Source organism: Pelophylax lessonae (assembly GCF_965119305.1).
Source record: "Pelophylax lessonae genome assembly, chromosome: 1".
Classification (NCBI taxonomy): Eukaryota; Metazoa; Chordata; class Amphibia; order Anura; family Ranidae; genus Pelophylax; species Pelophylax lessonae.
Window position 1 is genome coordinate 719,044,814 of NC_138768.1, and position 12,943 is coordinate 719,057,756.

Consider the following 12,943-nt stretch of genomic DNA (forward strand, 5'->3'; position numbering starts at 1 on the left):
GGGCGGGGCCTAGCGGAGGACAGGCGTACAATGCACTAACATAGGGGCGGGACTTAACGGAGTGCGTCTTTACAAGCACACAGTCCAATTACACAGGGAAGGGGCGGGGCTTTGAGAAGTGCGACTGACGGGGACACGGCCCGATTACACGGGGGCGGGGCCTTAGCGGCGTACGGACAACCCACTAATACAGGGATGGGGCGGGGTCTACCGAAGTGCGGCTGACAGACACACGGGGATTAGGGCGGAGCTTAGCAGAAAGAGTGAGCGAAGCCAAAGCCGGCCCGGAGCTCGCAGCAACCCCGGGGAGATGAGCAGGCTGAGCGCGCCGGGGGATGGTGCAGCGCTATGAATATACATGGGGGTCATGGCACGACCGAGGACAGCGAGCCTCCTCCCGGGATGAGCGATGACATGGAGCCCGGCTTAGTGAATCATGCCAGCTGCAGGAAGAGAGGAGCACCGAGCATCCCTCCGCCGTGTTACCCGCTCCTCCCCGGGACACACAGCTACACCGAGGACGTATTGTGGAGCCGATCACCGCCCGGAGAGCCCCGCACCTCCCCGTCCTCTCGTTCCATGCTGGCCGTAGTCTTCGGCTTACTGGTCCTGTCTGTCTATCCTCTGTGGCGGCAGCAGAGGGGTCAGTCCGAGGGAGCCCCGGGAGGGGGGCTGAGCCTCACCGTCCTTCTACTCTCCATCGCCGTCTACCTGGGCTGTGCCCTGTGTGCCCTGATCCTCGGATCACTGTGTGCCCTCTACTGGACCGCCAGATCTACCCCTCCACCGGACTTCACCCGGGCCCGGACCCCCCGACAGGTGAGACCTTCTATGATGATTGCATTGTCTGTATGCAGGGACCCATTCACATCATCACCGCATACAAAAGGCCATCTACCGGATATCCGATTATTACACTGCAAGAAAGTAGGACAGGATGGATGTGTACACAGTGGAGTATGGTACCCCATCCTGACACCGGGAACACCCCATCGCCGGCCCGCTACAGCCCATCCTGACACCGGGTACACTCCATCACTGACCCGCTACACCCCATTGTGACACCGGGAACACCCCATCACTGACCCGCTACACCCCATCTGGACCCGTTACACCCCATTCTGACCTGCTACCTGACCGGCTACACCCCATCCTTTCACCGGGTACACCCCATCCCGACCTGCTACCTTATCGGCTACACCCCTTCCGGACCGGCTACACCCCATCCCGACCTGCTACCTGACCGGCTACACCCCATCCGGACCCGCTACACCCCATCCCGACCTGCTACCTGACCGGCTACACCCCATCCGGACCCGCTACACCCCATCCCGACCTGCTACCTGACCGGCTACACCCCATCCCGACCTGCTACCTGACCGGCTACACCCCATCCCGACCTGCTACCTGACCGGCTACACCCCATCCCGACCTGCTACCTGACCGGCTACACCCCTTCCGGACCGGCTACACCCCATCCCGACCTGCTACCTGACCGGCTACACCCCATCCGGACCGGCTACACCCCATCCTGACCTGCTACCTGACCGGCTACACCCCATCCCGACCTGCTACCTGACCGGCTACACCCCATCCGGACCCGCTACACCCCATCCCGACCTGCTACCTGACCGGCTACACCCCATCCCGACCTGCTACCTGACCGGCTACACCCCATCCCGACCTGCTACCTTATCGGCTACATCCCTTCCGGACCGGCTACACCCCATCCCGACCTGCTACCTGACCGGCTACACCCCATCCGGACCGGCTACACCCCATCCCGACCTGCTACCTGACCGGCTACACCCCATCCCGACCTGCTACCTGACCGGCTACACCCCATCCCGACCTGCTACCTGACCGGCTACACCCCATCCCGACCTGCTACCTGACCGGCTACACCCCATCCCGACCCGCTACACCCCATCCCGACCTGCTACCTGACCGGCTACACCCCATCGTGACCTGCTACCTGACCGGCTACACCCCATCCCGACCTGCTACCTGACCGGCTACACCCCATCCCGACCTGCTACCCGACCGGCTGGACCCCATCCCGACCTGCTACCCGACCGGCTGGACCCCATCCCGACCTGCTACCCGACCGGCTGGACCCCATCCCGACCTGCTACCCGACCGGCTGGACCCCATCCCGACCTGCTACCCGACCGGCTGGACCCCATCCCGACCGGCTAGACCCCATTCAGAACGGCTACACCCCATCCTGTCCTGCTACACCCCATCCGGACACCTACACCCCATTCCAACATCTGCTACACCCCATCCCTATCCACTACACCCCATCCCAACACCTGCTACACCTCACCCGACCTGCTACGCCCCATCCCAACACCCACTACACCCCATCCCGACCCACTACACCCCATCCCAAAGCCTGTTACACCTCACCCGACCCGCTGCATCCCATCCTGACCCACTACACCTGCTACACCTCACCCCGACCCGCTGCATCCCATCCCGACCCACTACACTCCATCCCAAAGCCTGCTACACCCCATCCTGAACCACTACACCCCATCATAGCCCACTATACTCCATTCCAACACAACACATTACACCTCACCCTGGCTTGTTACACTTCACCTGGATGCACTACGTCGCATCTTGACCTTAAACACCTCATCCCAATGTACTACACTTTATCCCAACCCACTATGTCGGATTTCAACTCAATACACTTCATCCTGATATGCCACACTTTGTCCCAGGGCACTGCGGTACATGAAGTTGAGGGCCAATTCACAGCTGCTGAGGTGTGCACAAAAACAAAGTACATCAAGCAGTACTACTTTTCAGTGCTACATAATCCGCCGCACCTCGCTGTGACCAATAGAACTTAAAGCGGGTGTATACTCGCCTTCATTTCAGCACTGCAGTGATTCGGAGCACCCCCACCCCCTTTTGGGCTGTGTTGATTGGTCGCTGCGGGGTCATGTAACTGTTGCACATGCTCCAGAGTTCATCCCAGCACACAGGAGCCATGCTGACAAAAAGTACCCCAGGGGGTTGTACACTGTACAGAATACAGATCAGGCTTGGTAGATTTTATTGCAGAAGAGACATAGCACGTTCCTTTTACAATAAATATCCTTCCTGCTCTCAGCTTCTATCTTTGACACTTTAACCACTTCAATACCGGGCACTTTCACCCCCTTCCTGCCCAGGCCAATTCTCATCTTTCAGTGCTGTCATACTTTGAATGACAATTGTGTGGTCATGCAATGCTGTACCCAAACTAAATGTTTATCATTTTTTTGAAACCGAGCCTTCTTTTGGTGGTATTTATTTTTTGTTTGCTAAACAAATGAAAAAAGACTAAAAACTTTGAAGAAAAAAAGTTTTTTTTAAGGGTAACTCCACTTTCGTAGGGAGAAAAAAAATCAGCAAATAAAAGAAAAAACAATATAGCATTTGCGGCACCTTTATTGTAATTGAATGTTATTTTTTTTTTAAAAATTCTTTTTATTGAGTTTTGCAACAAGAAAATACAGACAAAACAGCTACCAGTCCCTGTTCACAGGCGGGACGGCATAACAAACAGTGTAAAAAACCAACATAACCCTCCCCCCAACCCCTGGGCAACGCATCTAACAAAACGGAGTAGTAGGGCCCAGAGGCGACCGGAGCGGAACAGCCCACAGCACACCCAGCCGCCCCACCATCCATAAAGGTGCAGGTTACAAATACATCACATTACATAATTGAATGTTATTAAAAAATACCTTTCCTTTTCAATCTGCAGCTGTTGTCATTTTCTGAAAATGCAATGCAATATGGCTACCTGGAATTGTTCTGTACACAGAATGTATACTGTCCACACCCCAGAAACATCATTTCCTGCTTGTGTGATTGGCTCACCAATTTTCCTGGAAGTCTGCCCTAAGATACAAGTCAGATTTCAGGCATTCCCTGCAACAAAAATGTCATTTTTGGTGAGATACTCCCAATAGGAACATGTCTAAAGGGACGCAGGCCCAGCAGATTTCCTCATTAGAGCCCTGCAGCTGCCACAGCTGATAGATAATTATGAAACCCCTCCCATTAGACCCACTCGGCACAGAGGAACAAACAATGATTTCTTCAGAATAACAAAAGAGAGAAATCTTCAACAAAGTTTGTTAAAATCCCTGTAATGTACACAGATAACCAAGAGGGGAATGTTTTTCTCTCAACAAAAGTGGAGTTACGCTTTCATTTCTGTTACAAAATTTAGTAAATTGGTAATTTTTCTCCTTCACTGATGCATGCTGATGCGGCGGCACTGATAGGTGGGGACAGGCATGGATCGCTGATGGGGACCCTCCCTGTCTTAGCTCTCCTCTACTCACGCCCTGTCAGCATGACAATAAACGCCACTTCCTATTTACACTGTGATCAGCTGTGATTGGACACAGCTGATCACCTGGTAAAGAGTCTACGTCATAGTCTCTTTATAGAGATCAGAGATGTGGTGTGCTGTAGCGTTACACTGCACCAGCAACCGCCACGCTTTGCACCCCTGGCCTGTTCTGAAGGACGTCATATGATGTCCAGTCTAACTATGTCATGCATTGTAACAACGCATCACACCACCCTTACACATCAGCAGGCACGCGTTATACATAGCTAGTGTGAATGGGCCCTAGGAGAAGCCCACGTATCATTGTCATTCTTCAGTCACCCTGCGGTATTGTAATAAATACACTTCAGAAGAATGAATGATGCGGCTAGGAATTCAGGAACTACAGGAAACAAATGTTCAGACTACAACCATCACTCTTGTTTTATTGGGCTCAATGTCCTGCTGAAGAAAAAATGGAAATGTTCATATTGGTGGTCATGTATTATTGTTAAATTATTGGTTGATGATTGCTGAGATTCCTCTGTTGGTGGTGATGCATCTCTTAGGGCTCATGCACATGGGCGCAGAGGGGCGTACACAGTCAAGTAGGGTTGCGCTGGTATCGGTGGCAATGGTGAGCATTTGCATGAGTACCCGTACTCGTGCAAATACTCTGATACCTAAAGCCGATACCTTTGCGGTTTGATTTAAGTCCATACCAAATGAATAGGCTTAAATGGCACTGCAAAGAATTGCATGCGATTTTGAGCAGGAATGTTGTGCAATTTCTCTCTGAATCGCATGCGGTTTCCCCCACCGCTCCTATGTGAATCCAGGCTTGTCATAGTGACTTCAGCCTAGGTTTACACAGGAGCCGTGCAGGAAACCACATTCATTTTGGATGGTCTCAAATCTCACCGCAGAGGTATCAGTACTCGGTATCAGCGAGTACTTGACCGAAAGTATTGGTTCTTGTACTTGCCTGTAAAAAGAGTTTCGGTGCAACCCTGCTGTGAAGAAGTAACCTATTTCTGTGTCTGGCTGTCATAGCCGTTTATGTACGTCCGCTGTCAGCAGCCTGTACAAATCAATGACAGATGCCATGGCTGTATGCATATAACCGGCAACCGCACATATGGGAGCCGCTGCATGCATACTGAAATGGATGAGCAACCTCAAAATCAGACAGCTTGCATCCAGGGCTGCTCATCCATCCCCTATAGGTATTGTGTGTGACCACTCCGATGTGTGTACAGCTGCTGCAGGTAGAAACCTGTCATTTGTACAAGCGGCTGTATGTGAACACCTGTGACTCCCGGTCGCAGAAATGCACTGCTTCTTGACGGTGCACACCCCTCTGCGTCCATGTGCATGGGTACTAGCGGTGCACCAATAACGATATCGGTGCCGATACTAAGCATTTGCACGAGTACTTGTGCAAATGCTCAGATGCTAAAACTGATACCTTCAAGTCCGGGTTCACATATGTGCAGGGCCAGTTTTAGTGCAATTTGTAAGTCTGGTGCGATATTGTTCAGGTGCGAATTTTGAAAGTGGGTGTCGCTGGAAATCGTACCTGACTCTCTTTGAAATTGCACTGAAATTACACTAAATCTAGGTATCAGTAATTCGTATCAGCGAGTACTTGAGATAAAGTATTGGTACTCGGTCTTAAACTGGTATTGATGCATCCCTATTGGTACATATCAATGAGCAATATGAATTAAAAGCTCTGTCTTGGTGTGTTTCAGAATTTCGGATTCTTCAATATATAAATATATATATTTTTTTTTTTAAGAATCTTTGTAAGAAGGGCTCATTCACTGTGCATAACATTTGTCCGCTGCTGTGCGTTGAGGGGGTAGTGCGATGCTTTGTCAAACTGTTTACTTCTTTAAAACTTTATTGAAATCTCACAAATCAATTAAACTGTATGCACTGCAACACTTGGGGTCTGTTGCATCAACCAGTGCAGTTTTGCACAGCGCATGTATTGCAGTCGACTGCAGCACATGTATGTTGTGGACAGGGTACATGAAAAAATGCTTGTTTACGGTGTGTCCTTGCATTGAGTCTGCGTCAATCAGTGCAGCTGGTGCGGGCGAGCCCTACAAATGCTTTAGCTTTTTAGAGGTTATTTTAAATTAAAATCCCTCTGTTTGTGTCATCAACCCTGTCCATCCTGGCTTGTGGCTTCAGCTTTTACTGATTACTACCTACAATGGAATATTTGATCCGTGTTTAGTTTTTTGTGTACCAGTGCTAGGCGTGGTGCAATCTTTTATAGTGCTCTAGGTGTAAATATAAATGATGAGATCCCATAGCAAACGCAGCATCCTCATCCTTTATCTTAGACATCCCCTTACTTTCATCAGTATGACTGGTTCAGGCTTCCAAGCATTGGGTCGCATACTAACAAACTGCAGTCAGCAGTCCCTGCATGAGATAAAAAGACAAGGCGCCTCTAAGTGCAGTAGGCTCTGAGTATTTATTAGGTTAAAAGTATAAAAGCACTCACATTTGGTAAATGTAACATGGGCATAGCAAAGATCTGTCTGAAGTCTTCCTATCCGCTGTGCTGAGTGGTTGCAATGGGGACATCCGGTGATCCGCTTCCTGTAGATGCGTCCTTTCGTCTGTGTCTCAGCCTGGTCGGCATGAGATTTCCTGAAGGCAGGGTGTGGACGCAGCGGCTGGTGTCCAATAGAGCGGGTGGTGGGCGGTTACATGTTTCGGAGCTCAGCTCCTTCATCAGACCTCCACCCGCTGGAGGTAAAAGGACATTTATATAGGCAACTGAAGTCGTTATTAAATGGGACAGGTGCATTCAGGCAGAAAATAATTGGATAGGTAATTGATACCAGCATGTGCATACCCTGAAAGCTGGTAACCATTGCACAATTATCGCATATTCAGAGCAGCTTCTCTCCAGTGCTGCCGAAGTGCAGTGTCTCACCTAAAGCCTGCTGTATTCCACGGAAGCGCCCATACAACAAACCCTTTTTCTCAGCAGTCCCTGCATGGCCTGTGCACAGTATACCATGGCATGCAATTTACCATCCAGCTCCTTCAACAAAAGTTGATTGAAAAAATGACCTTTGTTGATTTGGCCGTTACCAACAGGGCCCCCCATGGAGTGATTTTTGGCCAATTTGGCAAAATTCAACATTAATCATCTGAAAATGCATGTACAGTTGTGTTCATAGGTTTACATATCCTGGCAGAATTTATGATTTCTTGGCCATTTTTCCGAGAATATGAATGCTAACACAAAAACCTGTCTTTCACTCTTTGGCTGAAGCCATTTATTCTCAATCAACTGTGTTTACTCTTTTTTTTAAAAAAAAAAAAAAAAACTACCCAAATGACCCTGATCAAAAGTTTACATACCCCAGTTCTTAATTCCGTGTATTGCCCCCTTTACCATCAATGACAGCTTGAAGTCTTTTGTGGTATTTGTGGATGAGGCTCTTTATCTTCTCAGATGGTAAAGCTGCCCATTCTTCCTCGCAAAAAGCCTCCAGTTCCTGTAAATTATTGGTCTGTCTTGCATGAATTGCACGTTTGGCTCAATGATATTGCGATCAGGAGACTGAGGTGGCCACTCTAGAACCTTCACTTCATTCTGCTGTAGCCAATGACAGGTGGACTTGGCCTTGTGTTTAGGATCATTGTCATGTTGGAATGTTCAAGTATGTCCCATGTGCAGTTTCTAGGATGATGAATGCAAATTTTCCTCCAGTATTTTTTGATAACATACTGCATTCATCTTGCCATCAATTCTGACCAAATTTCCTGTGCCTTTGTAGCTCACACATCCCCAAAACATCAGCGACCCACCTCCGTGTTTCACAGTAGGAATGGTGTACTTTTCATCATAGGCCTTGTTGACTCCTCTACAAAAGTAGCGTTTATGGTTGTGGCCACCAAAAAGCTAAATTTTGGTCTCATCACTCCAAATGAGTTTGTGGCAGAAGGTTTGAGGCTTGTCTCTGTGCTGTTTGGCGTATTGTAAGCAGGATACTTTGTGGCATTTGCGTAGTAATGGCTTTCTTCTGGCTTTCTCGACCATGCAGCCCATCTTTCTTTAAATGCCTCCTTATTGCTCATCTTGAAACAGACACACCTCGTGTTTTTCAGAGAGTCCTGTATTTCACCTGAAGTTATTTGTGGGTTTTTCTTTGCATCCAGAACAATTTTCCTGGCAGTTGTGGCTAAAATTTTAGTTTGTCCACCTGGCCGTGGTTTGGTTTCTACAGAACCCCTCATTTTCCACTTCTTGATTTAGTTTGAACACTGCTGATTGGCATTCTCAATTCTTTGGATATCTTTTTCTATCCTTTTCCTGTTTTTACAGTTCAAATACCTTTTTTTCCCCACAGATCCTTTGACAATTCTTTTGCTTTCCCTATGACTCAGAATCCAGAAACGTCAGTGCAGCACTGGATGAAAGATGCAAGGGTCTGTCAGGAGTCCAGAAACTCATTGACCTTTTATACACACACACACACTTATTACAAGCAAACAGATCACAGGTGAGGATGGTTACCTTTTTTAATAGCCATTCAAACCCTTTTTGTGTCAACTTGTGTGCATGTTATCAGGCCAAAATCACCAGGGTATGTAAACTTTTGACCAGGGTCATTTGGGTAGTTTCTGTTATTAGGGTTTAAAAAGAGTAAACACAGTTGATTAATAATAAATGGCTTCAGCCAAACACTAACCATGCGTCAAAGAAAAGTTTTTGTGTTATCATTCATATTCTCGGAAAAATGGCCAAGAAATCATAAATTCTGCCAGGGTGTGTAAACTTATGGGTACAACTGTATGACCAGCTTTACACCTATATACCGGTGGCCAAGAGCTACTTTCACCTGTTGCCTTTTTTTTCCAAATGAAATGCTGAATAGTAGTTTTACATTGTGAAGCCCCACTCAACTGCGAGCCAAATGTTAAGCTTGTGGTGTGGTCCTACTGATCTACATGGGTAAGTTTGACAGGTGGTGCAGCCCTTGGTACCCTTCTGGGTAGTATGTAGCTGTAGGGCACCTTCATTGACAAAACTAACCAATTGCCGAAATGTATCACTGCAAATATGCTATGCTTGAAGCTCTTTTACCAGTGGAATGTATCATCTCTGATGTTCAAAATGGGTAACATTGTATGCCTTTTCCTATGCAGGCAGCTATGTAACAGAACACACAGCTCAGCTGATGTCAGAACCTTTTCTTGTCTGTTTTGTGTGATGATCTGATGGAGTCAGAGAGAAGTTTAATGTTGGGAATACATGGAAGGATACAAGTCCCCGTTTCCACTAGTGCGACATGTTGTGCATCTTGACACATGTCAAGTCGCGACAAGTCAAAACCTATTAATTTCAATTCGGACTGTTCTAACTTCTGCGACTCAAGACGCAGCGACTTGAGAAAAGGTTTTTACACTACTTTTTGGAGGACTTCAGTGCGACTTGTCCCTCATATAAGGTAGTCACACTGAAGTCCCCAGAAGTAATCGCACTTGAAATTGCGCGACTTTGTAGGCACGTTAGTGGAAACGTAGCCTAAAGCAACCATATGGATAAGAGAGTCATATCTTTCATAACTGTATTATTGCTTTATCATTATATTGGCTTGTTCACACCAGATGCTTTCACGTGCTTATTTTTTTTTTTTTTTATGAGAAGTATGGGAATGGTTTTATATTTTTTATTTATTTTTTAATCATAATTGACTAGCTGGATGCAGGATCTGTCCCCCCCCCCCCCCGCTCCCCAGCTCGGCTCTCAGAACTCCCTGAGCAGAGAGCTGGTGACTGTTAGTCACAGGCTCTCTGCTCTGCACCCCCTCCGCTCTTATTGGAGCGCTAGGCTGTGAGGGGGCGGGAGTGGCTGGCTCAGGCGCCAGTCTTGGCATGTGGGCAGATCCCGACCTTATGGTCTCAATCTTTCCTTAGCCTGGACCGGCCCTGTGTTATGTCAGCCGCCAGCGGGCTTCTGTCAAACGGGTCACAGGAGTGCAGAACGAAATGCACTCCTGTGATCCACAGGAGAAGTACAGCCAAGCGAGCTTTGGCTGTACTTCTCCTTTTTAATCCATCCTGAATGCATGCACAGTAAAGTCAATGGTTTCCAGTCACTCTAGGGACAGCGCCCCCACTTCCTTCCCTACCTGCTTCCCCTTCTTCCCCCTTTTTCCAGATTTTCTCCCTATCTTCCCCCCATGTACAATGACCTGCTATCTTCTGCACTGGATAAATAGGGGTTACTGCAAGAACGCATAGAAAACCATGTGCCTTGCTTTTCACCGCAACACACATTAATGCAGGGCTTGACAAATTTGCTTTGAATCTCTAGGAGCTAGGTAAAAAAAGGAGCCAATTTTTTTTTTTTTTTTTTTTTTTTTTAGCGTAGTGTGGGTTGTCCGCTCTCGGGGCAAGGCAAGTATTTTGCACCCCCTAACTTACAACAGAGCGGCCAGCCAATAACCATTACGTAACTCCAGGGTTATAGGCTTGCTGGAAAGATTGACAATAAAAAGCTGTTCTAGGGGGAAATTCCTTATTATGCTGATTGTTTCTCAGCAGTTTTCAGAAATCCTCCCCTTTGCTCACCTTCTTCACAAATTCCCCCATCGGATTGTGGGTCACAAATTCCCCCATCGGATTGTGGGTCACAAATTCCCCCATCGGATTGTGGGTCACAAATTCCCCCTTGAGATTTTAATTTTAAAGGGTATCTCCACTTTCACACCTGGAAAATAAAAACCCCCCAAACATTAAAGGTTGTACACACTTGACGGAAATGGGACAAAATATCCTCCGATTTTTTTCTTTCTCATGCTCAGCGTTCATTACCGTTTTTAGTTGACAGTGCATAAATGTTCACAAAATTTCTCGTCCGTTTTTTTTTTTTTTTCTTGGGACATTTGTTCCCAGACTTCCGGGTAGTCAGCCACTTCAGATCATGCGCGGTCTTTCGTATCCGATTTTTCATGGACGTACTGCATACATATTAAAACGAAAATTGGTCGTCTGGGGACAGACGATAAAAATTTTGGTGTTTGTCCCTCTGTTTTTTTTCGTTGAAAATGTCGGCATCGGCTGCTGAAAGTTATGTACACACTAGCGGAAAATCGTACGATTTTTACCTCGGACGGGAATTTTCGGCAGATTTTCTACTAGCGTGTACCCCACTTAAGACCACCCCCGCTTCGGCATTGCCCTGTGCACTCAGTCTTGTGTAACATCCGCCACCCACGGTTGCTGGTGTGCATCTCTGTACACTTGAAACATCTATACACAGCCCTAGAAGCTGTGTGGAAGCATAATCTTTGCAAGGGGTCCTGGCCATTGGTTAGCGTGATCATATGACAATGCTGACCAATGAGACTTTCATTTCAGAAGAAAGAACAGACTTTCGTGGGTCAGTGCTGTAAGATGACCACACTAACCAATGACCAGGAGCGCTTGCAAAGATTATGCTTCTACACAGCTTCCTGGACTGTGTATGGATGTTCCAAGTGCACGGAGATGCTACGCAGTGGCGAATGGTGTGGCACAAGACAGATAAGTGCACAGGGGACGGCAGAAGTGAGGAGGCTGTTAGGAGCATCTTTTTGGTGCCTGGTGTCAACTGTGAATTGGCTGACAAAAGCCCAGGCGCCAGGACGCAATTTCTAGATCTGGTGCCTGGGATTTGTTGAGCCCTGCATTAACTCCTATAAATGTAAAGAAACAATTTAGTACATTTCTATGTGCAGTTTGGAGAGAGCACTCTTGTGGCTTGATCACCAGATAAAGGAAAAAAACATATAATAAGAAAACAAATGCAGCCACCATATTTACGTAAATCGGTATTAAAACCTTAAACCAAAAACTGTATTGCAGCTACTAGATGTGATGTCTGCATTAGTTTTCTTCTTTTTTTTTTTTTTTTTTTCATCTGAGCCTGTAACTCACCTCCTGTAATAGTGTGCCTCCATTCTGGATTAGTGATCATTGTTTATTTTATTGGGGGGGGGGGGGGGTGTTGGATGTACCAGCAAAGTTAGTTACAAAAGCCAAGCTCCAGCTCACATTTCAGTTAAAGCAACTTTTTCTTTTTTTTTTTCGATAAAGGTTTTACATGAATTAGAGCTGCACGATTAATCGTATGAAAATCGCGATCTCGATTCACCCCTCCTGACGATCTAACCCTGAAATATGCTCGATTCTTTGCATAGGTGCATAGCAGAGAGAACAGCTGTGGGAAAAAAAAAAAAAAGCCTCCCAGCAAACAGCTATCAGCAAAGTCTCCCAGTAACTATAAACAAACATGATTACATTGTATCTTTTCCTTCCCTCTGCCAGGGAGAAAGGAAGTTTAACCTCTTAAAGACTGGATCTTTTTCTGACATTTGTTGCTTGCAAGTTAAAATCAGTTTTTTTTGCTAGAAAAGTACTTAGAACCCCCAAACATTTTATATATTTTTTTTAGCAGAGACCCTACAGAATAAAATGGCGATTGTTGTAATATTTTATGTCACACTGTATTTGCGCAGCAGTCTTTCAAACGCAATTAATAGACTTTAATGAATAAAAAAAAAAAACGTAACAGTAAAG

The 12,943-nt window shown here is 47.0% G+C and overlaps 1 protein-coding gene across 2 annotated transcripts in view; it reads left to right on the forward strand.

Moving 5' to 3' along the window:
- Nucleotides 1–178: 178 nt before the first annotated feature.
- The window catches only part of SNX25 (sorting nexin 25), a 368,398-nt gene continuing 355,633 nt past the window's right edge, over nucleotides 179–12,943 (forward strand). Inside the window, exon 1 of one of the 2 annotated variants that reach the window (XM_082258976.1) lies at nucleotides 179–819. In XM_082258976.1, the coding sequence (XP_082115102.1) occupies nucleotides 349–819 (471 nt within the window). In that variant the 5' untranslated portion in view covers nucleotides 179–348. The remainder of the gene's footprint in view (nucleotides 820–12,943) is intronic. The other variant, XM_082258977.1, reaches the window with a different exon arrangement.